The sequence below is a fragment of the Spinacia oleracea genome, chromosome 1 (genome assembly GCF_020520425.1).
Source record: "Spinacia oleracea cultivar Varoflay chromosome 1, BTI_SOV_V1, whole genome shotgun sequence".
Classification (NCBI taxonomy): domain Eukaryota; kingdom Viridiplantae; phylum Streptophyta; class Magnoliopsida; order Caryophyllales; family Amaranthaceae; genus Spinacia; species Spinacia oleracea.
Window position 1 is genome coordinate 15,570,988 of NC_079487.1, and position 8,618 is coordinate 15,579,605.

The following is an 8,618-nucleotide window of genomic DNA, read 5'->3' on the forward strand; positions in this document are numbered from 1 at the left end:
GTTAGCCTTTGGACTTGTTTCACATTCTGAGGGGATTTCATATCTAGTATAGCTTGGATTTTATCGGGGTTGGCTTCGATGCCTCGTTCATCCACCAAGAAGCCCAGGCATTTCCCCCCTTTGACTCCAAAAACACACTTTTGCGGGTTGAGCTTCATGCTATATTTTCTAAGTGTGGAGAGGGTCTCTCTCAAATCTGTGACATGGTCCACCTTGGCTTTTGATTTCACAATCATATCATCGACATAGGCTTCGACGTTTCTACCCAGCTCCCTTTGAAGATTTTGTAGATGAATCTTTGATGTGTGGCTTTGGCGTTTTTCAACCCGAAGGGCATGACTTTGTAGCAATAGACGCCATGGCTAGTTATGATGGCCGTGTGGGGCTGGTCTTCTTCAGCCATAGGGATCTGGTGGTATCCTGCATTGGCATCCATAAAACTGAATAAGGCGTGGCCGGCTGTTGAATCGACCAACCTATCAATCTTGGGAAGGGGATGGTCATCCTTCGGGCAGGCTTTGTTGAGGTCGGTGGAGTCGACGCACATCCTCCATGCGCATGTTGGCTTCTTGACTAGAACCACATTGGCCAGCCACTCTGAGTATTGGCATTCTTTGATGAACCAGGCTTCTAGGAGCTTCTTTACCTCAGCTGCGGCTGCGGCATTGCGTTCAACCCCTTGGTGCCTTAGTTTCTGTTTGATGGGTTTATACTCCGGTTTGATGTGCAGGTGATGGGTCATGATGGATGGGTCATGATGGATGGGTCTATTCCCGGCATTTCTTCCACTGTATAAGCGAAGACGTCTTGAAACTCTCGCAAGACCAGCAAGATTTCGTTGCGTAGAACTTCTTCGATGCCAGTGCCTACTCGAACCATCCGATTTGTGCCTTCCTGTAACACTTCTTCCTTGTCTGCCTCAACTGGCTTTGGGCGATCATATCTCGAGGGGCAGTCAGTGAACAAGACTAGTGGGGCTTCCTCCTGTTTGGCTTTCTTGGCTAGGGGGTGCTTGGACCCCTTTTGAGGCTGTTGACATAACATCTTCTACCCACTTGTTGATCCCTAAAAATCTTTCCCACGGTGCCATCCTCAAACCCAAACTGCATGAGAAGCTGGTATACAGAGATTGCGGCTTTTACTTTGTTTAGTAAAGGTCGGCGCAAGATGATGTTGTATGGTAAGGAGATGTCCACAACTAGAAAGTCTACCAGCAGCCGTCTTCCTCTGTTCTTAGGACCCAACCTGACAGGTAGCTTGATGGTGCCTTGAGGATGGACAGCTTGACCTCCAAACCCAATGAGTGGCTGGGAGATGGTTTTCGGATCATCTTTGGAATACTTGAGCCCTTCTAGGCACTTCAGAGTGATAATGTCGGCGGATGACCCACTGTCTACCCACACTCGCCCAACTGTCGAATTGGCAACCTTCATTTCGATGACTAAGGGATCGTCATGGGACTCTTGAATTGGGCGGCCAGTGTTCCCGCCAAATGTCATTACCGGAGCTGTTTGAGAAGCCGAGGATAAAGACTTGGTGTTCAAGTGCCCATAAGCTATCCTTTGCTTTGCCGACAGACCCACCTGTTGCTAGGCCTCCAGCTATCACTCCAATGTAGTCCCCTGTATCCTCACTAGCGGATTCCTTTTCCTTGGATTTTCCTTTCGGGGTAGGATTCTTCCTTAAGTAATCATTCAGCTTGCCCTCATCGGCCAAATGATCTAGTGCCCTTTTCAGCTCCCTACAATTCTTTGTAGTGTGCCCGTACTCATGGTGGAACTCACACCATAGCGACTTGTCTCACTTTGCCTCGGGCGTTGGGATTGCCAGGGGCTTGGGGAGGATGTCTTTTCCTTTGAGATCAAGGTAAATTTCTCGCCTGTTGCGGTTGTACCTCGGATCTTCACCATGGTCATTAGCTATTACTTACCTTTTGAGGGAGGGTTGAGCTTGATCGGGGCTGCCATTTTCTTTTTTCTTCTTGTCCGGTTTCGAGGTCTCTTCCAAATTAGGCTTTTGTTTTTGACTTGTGCTACCCTCACCACCCCAACTGATTTTACAGACATCTGTAGCTTGGATGTGGATTTGGGCTTTTTCCATGGCTTCTTCGAGGCTGGACACTCCGGACTTGATCAACTCAAACTTGAAGTCATCTGGATTAAGACCTGCCAAGAGGGCTACGAACTTGGTTTTGTCCTTGAGATTGTGTATCTTTAGGACTTCTTCATTGAATCTCTTAATATAATTGCGAAGGGTCTCCGTCTCTCCCTGTCTGACTGCCATTAAGTTGACACTTGTCTTTTGGTGCCTCCGACCCGCTGCGAATTGGCTGATGAAAACGTTTTCAAGCTCACTGTAGCACTTGATACTTCCCTTTGGCACGTGCTTGTTGAACCAGATAAGCGCCTGACCCTTCAAGGTGGTGTGGAAGTATCTGCACCAAGTAGCCCCACACCCGGTCTGGACGTTCATTTGGCATGCATAGGCAGCCATGTGCTCTTCTGGGTCAGTAGTTCCATCAAAAGCTTTGATGGTAGGGACCTTGACTTTGTCCCAGCACGGGGTGTTCATTATTTCTTTGGAGAAGGGAGTGAGAGCCTCTTGCAATGATGATGTATGCATGTGCCTATCAGTTCTTGGTGGAGGGGAGTCACATCTTTCCCTTGGGGAGGTATGCCTACCTCTACTCTCTGGGAGAGGCGAGTATGTTCGCTCACGGCGTGGATGGCTCCTTCCTATTCTTGAGGGTGAACGATGCCTAGGGCGATGAGAGGATGAATGAGCCTCTGGCTGTTGATTGGGGAGTGAAACTCTTTCCTGGGGGAATGGCCTCTAGCCCGGCTAGGGGGTGAGTGACGTCTCCTTGTGGGAGAAGGTGAGTGCCTCCTGAGAGATGTCCTTCGGGAGATGACCTCGATCGGTCCGACTTGCTCTGAAGGAGTGGGGTGGAGGTCGTAGTCTTGGCACTAGAGGGGGGCATACCTTGGGTGACCCTGTCATTCCTGATGGCTTCTCTGGCTTGTTCGAGGCACCTCCTGTGCAAGAGGTCTCGAGCATCAAGGTCTCCTCTATGCAGCTTTCGTTCTTCAATTACCCGGTGTGCATCTTGACTGGCCCTTGGTTGGTGAGGGCGAGGTTGTGCCCCACCCCTGTCACCTAGCCTGTCCATCACACTTCGAGGTTGTGCCCTGTGGGTGGTATGAGATGTTGTGCTCACCCTTGAGTTGGTAGGGTGGTTTGGCTGTTTCCTTGAAGGTCCTTCTCCCATTCCTTGGAGGTTCTGGATAGCCTCATTGACTTGAGCAGCCAAATGCTCTAGATCCTTTCGGGTGACCAAGTTCTCAGGATGACCTTCGACATGGGGATGTTGGTTCTCATGGTCCTGATCACCATCGTGATCATCTCCGTTCCTTGGAGTAGGCATCAACACGTACTTGGTATGGGACTCTGATTGATGAGAAGAGGAGTGTTGCCTGGTTCGTCGAGTGCTAACCATGGCATGTAGTTGACTTCCCCATAGACGGCGCCAACTGTTTCAGCGAAGAAATTGCTAGTATGAAAATAGGGGAAGCCTCGTCAACCTGGCTATTATTTTCCTCCAATCGGTTGTCGTTTTCCTACAAAAGGGAGGGAATGTAAACTGGCTCGGGGGGGTTCCCGAGAAAACCCTCTCCGACGCTCAAGTCAGTCCTTATTAGAGAGAGAAAGTAGTCAGAGAGTGAGTTTGGGAATAATTGCATACCTGAGTAATGATTAGGTGAGACATATTTATAAGAATGCAGGATGGCATTATTAGTAAATATGGGTAAGTGTAGGGGTATGAAATCTTGGGCCTCACTACTACAAAAATGGACAAAGAGACCCCTTAGAAAAGACCCCATGTTCGACATAACGGGTCTCTTCAATATAAGAGATCCATTATTATAGATAACGGCTCTCTTATTGCGTCAAATAGCCCATTTAAAATTAGAGGGAAAAAATAAGAGACCCGTTATCTTATTTAACGGGCCTCTAGTGCATAAATAAAATTATTTAATTAATATAATAAAAGAAACAAGAGACCTACTATATTAGTTAACGGCTCTCTACATTTCAATGACCCACCACTCCTCGTGAAATAATATTAAAAAAAAATTAAAATTGCAAAAGACCTGTCGTTTAAAACAACGGGTCTCTACTTTCTTCATGGCGCCAAACTTTCGCCCAACTTTCGCCCTAGCTATTTGCCTCTTCCTTCTTCTTCCCTGGACATACGAACAAGTAAGGCAACGAAACACACAAACCGAAATCACCACCATCGATGAATCTATATATAACCGGAGAAATACGTGACGGTTAGCGACTTCAACCACCACCGGCGACCTCAACACAATCTCTAGCAATCTACGAATTCAGGTTTTTGTTCTCATCTCCCTTCTCTTTAAATTTTTTTTTTGAATTTCTGAATTACGTGTGTGAATTTTGAATTCAATTTGTAATTTCTTCTACAAGTTAGGTTCTTTTTCCTGAAATTTTCAGTTTCAATTTCATCGTTCTGTTTTTTCCCTGAATTTCTGAAATTTCAATGGTTTTCCAGTTTCATGTTGAAAGTTTTTCGCCATGGTTGGTTGAATATTGTTTTTATAGAGTTTCTTGGCATGAGTGACACACTGAATTGATCTTTGGTGTTCATGGTGTGCGCCCAGTACAGAGTCTACAGACTCAATTTTTATTTAGGTTTTCTTATTTAATTTGTAGTTTAAGTGTCAAGGCACACCTTCTGACCTTCTATCTTTGGTGTTCATGTTTTTATTTAAGTGTCAAGGTTTCTTATTTCTGAGTATCAAGTATCGAACCAGGGAACACAGTCCAATAGTCTGAGACGAACGTCGAGTCCAATAGTATAGGAACGTAGAGCATGATATCTTTAGGTTTTGGTTGCTTTCTTCTCTCTGGTTGGTTTAGAGTGCTGCTGTATCTTTTTCTACTAATGATGAAATAATTTAACCATCTTTGAGGAATTAGAGAAAATCACAGATTAAAATATTTTTGTATGGATAGGGATAGATGTGCAAGTAGGAGTACACATTACCCTGTACACCTGGCAGAGTGTTGAATGGGGGTAACATCTTTCTTTTTCTCCATTTTTGTCATTCGAAACTGTATGTGCTTGGAAATTCAATCTCATATTCCTTCTGTTGGCTTCCCTGGGTACCTTACTGTAAGTTGTCTAGTCTAGTCTAGTCTGCTAAAAAAATTATATTCAAGTTTCTAGATTATTTTTTTAATAGCTTTTATAGTTTTACAGATTGTTTCTTATTAGTTGTTTGTGTTAATTTATGTGCCAAATTACTTTTAAAATTTCTGTTGACCTAGTACGGTACAATAAGTGTATATTAGTGAAAGTCTAACATGCGTAACTATACTATACAATATGTTTTCATTTCCAATGGTTGGTGTGTAGAAAATAGAAATGGATCGAAGTTGGATTTCAACAAAAAATCCGAGTGACCCAGAATATCAAGCAGGTGTAAGGGAATTCATTAAGTTTGCTGTTAAGAATGGTGGAGGCCGCTCCAAGCTACGTTGTCCTTGTATCATGTGCCATAATTTCTTGCATAAGAGACCCGGAGAAATTCTTAATCATTTATCTAAATGGGCATTTGATAAAACATATACATGTTGGATTTGGCACGGCGAATGCAGGGACGAAACAACGGTCGGTAACTCTGAGGTTAATGTTTGTGAAGGTCATAATACGAATGAGGGAGATAGGTTAGAGGAAATGCTTCATCAAGTTGAGGAAGCTTTTCATGAAGACCCTTTCACATTTGAGAGCTTGCTAAATGACTCCGAAAAGCCTCTCTATGAAGGTTGCACTAACTATACAAGGTTGTCTGCAATAATGAAGTTATATAACGTGAAGGCGAGCCAGGGTTTGACTGATATAGACTTTAATTTGATACTGGAAGTGTTCAAAGATATGCTTCCAGATGATAATGTCCTTCCAAGTCGTACATATGAGGCAAAAAAGACATTAAGCCTTATGGGTTTACCTTATGAGAAAATTCATGCTTGCCCTAACGATTGCATGTTGTATAGAAATCAAAATGAGTCATTAGAGAGTTGCTCGGTTTGTAATGCCTCGAGGTACAAGAAAGAGGAAGGACGAGTCCCTGCTAAGGTATTATGGTACTTTCCAATAATACCGAGGTTTAAAAGGCCATTTTCTAATGTGGCAGATGCCGAGAAGTTGACATGGCATTTTGATAGTCGAGAAGATGATGGATTGCTTAAGCACCCCGCTGACTCACCACAATGGAGGTTTATTGATGGGAAATTCCCCGAGTTTGCCAAAGAAAAGCGTAATCTACGCCTTGCTTTGTCTACTGATGGGTTCAATCCATTTGGCTCCTTGAGTAGCACTTATAGTACTTGGCCTGTTATTTTGATTACCTACAACTTATCTCCCACACTTTGCATGAAAATAAGGTATATGATGTTATCATTGCTAATTTATGGTCCAAGACAGCCTGGTAATGACATCGACGTGTATTTGGCTCCTCTGATCGACGATTTTAAGATGCTTTGGGAAACAGGTGTAGGAGTGTTTGATGCATATCGAAATGAGAAATTTAATTTGAAAGCAATGTTGTTCTGCACTATTCAAGATTTCCCGGCATATGGTAATTTGTCTGGGTATACAGTGAAAGGGAAAGCAGCATGCCCCTTATGTATGGAGCAATTTTTGGGACATTGGTTGAACGGATCAGGGAAGCATGTGTTTGATAGTCATCGTGTATTTCTGTCATGTGATCATCACTATCGTTACATGAAAAAGGCCTTCAATGGGAAACAAGAATTTGGAGAGCGTCCAAAGATCATGTCTGGTGTAGAGGTGTTTGAGAAGATAAAAGATATCCAGATCACATTTGGGAAGAAACATCGAAATTTTCTTTCTAAGCAAGGGTTTAAGAAGTGTTCAAAATTGTGGAGCTTGCCATATTGGAGATTTCTTTTCGTGAGACATTCTCTTGATGTGATGCATATTGAGAAGAATGTGTGTGATAGTCTAATTGGTACATTATTGAACATCCCTGGGAAGACTAAAGATGGCCCCAAATTTAGAGCTGACTTAGAGACACTTGGGATCAGAAAGGAACTTCATGTTGTTGATAAGGAGAGTGGTCGAAAATACTTGCCTCCTGCTGCGTATACACTGTCTAGGAAAGAGAAAATCGAGTTATGTGAGAGCTTGGCAGGAGTTAAAGTGCCACATGGGTATTCTTCTAACATTCGTAGCCTTGTAAACATGGAAACCTTGAAGCTTGTGGGCCTTAAGTCTCATGATTGTCATGTCCTAATGCAATAATTGTTACCCGTGGCTATTCGTTCAATTTTTCCTAAAAATGTTCGACATGCCATGTTTTTTAATGCAATTTATAGTAAAGTCATTGATCCTAAAGATTTGAAAGCTTTGGAGGAAGATATTATTATAATTTTATGCCAATTAGAGATGTACTTTCCTCCATCGTTTTTCGATATCATGGTTCATTTGACGGTTCACCTAGTAAGAGAGATAAGATATTGTGGTCCTGTATATTTGAGAGTTCAATGGGCTTTTGAAAGGCAAATGAGAACGTACTAGGGATATGTTACAAATGCTTATCGGCCTGAGGGTTGTATTGCCGAAAAACTTTTCTACGAAGAAATAGTCGCATATGTTAGTGAATTTATGGTAAATGCAATGAAGATAGGACTTCCTGTATCTCGGCATAGTGGAAGAATGGATGGCCATGGGACTCTAGGTCGTAAACAACTTGATATGTCTTATGAAAACTGGCACAAGGCACATTCATATATTCTGCATAATGAGGATGAAGTTGCACCATATGTCGAAAGACACATGAGACACTTGAGGAAGTACAATCCAAGGGCGAATCAGAAATCCTTGGCTGAAAAACAAAGCAAGTCATTCATTGTTTGGTTCAAAGATGAAATAATCAGGGAACTTGAGGACCCTTCAGTAGTAGTTTCTGATCGAGTTAATAGTTTAGCATTTGGACCCAACTTTAGTGCAACTTACTATTCTGGATATGTTATTAATGGCTGCACTTTTTACACAAGGTTTCAAGATGATATTAGTACTATGCAAAACAGTGGGGTTACTTTGGAAGCTGAAGCTATTCATTTTGCTAGTGCGAAAGATAAGAATCCGGTCTGTGCTACAATGCGATACTATGGAGTCATTGAAGAGATTTGGGAGTTGCATTACTCTAAGTTTTCGATTCCTGCTTTCAAATGCCAATGATTTGACAGTAACGGAGTTGTAGAAAGTAGCTTAGGGCAAATATTTGTCAATCTTAAAAAGACCGGTCACAAAGAGGATCCTTTTATATTAGCTAATCAAGCTAGGCAGATTTTTTACATGACTGACCCCTTTGATAAGAGAATGTCAGCAGTCATCACACCAAGGTCTCGAGTTGCCTTCTTTTCCATCGATGCCACTGGTGATTGTTTAGATGATACTATGTTGGAGGCTAGTTCTTTGGGAAGAAGAAATGTACAAGTTCGGGGTGATGATGATGATGATAATGCTGATGATTCCTCGATGTATGTGAGAGATGACCATAGCGAGG

The 8,618-nt window shown here is 42.9% G+C and overlaps 1 protein-coding gene across 1 annotated transcript; it reads left to right on the top strand.

The window, feature by feature from the left end:
- The first annotated feature begins 5,452 nt into the window (after positions 1-5,452).
- Positions 5,453-7,351, top strand: LOC110804049 (uncharacterized). The gene has a single exon (XM_022009605.2). The coding sequence runs from the start codon at positions 5,453-5,455 to the stop codon at positions 7,349-7,351; it is 1,899 nt and encodes a 632-aa protein (XP_021865297.2).
- Positions 7,352-8,618: the final 1,267 nt, after the last annotated feature.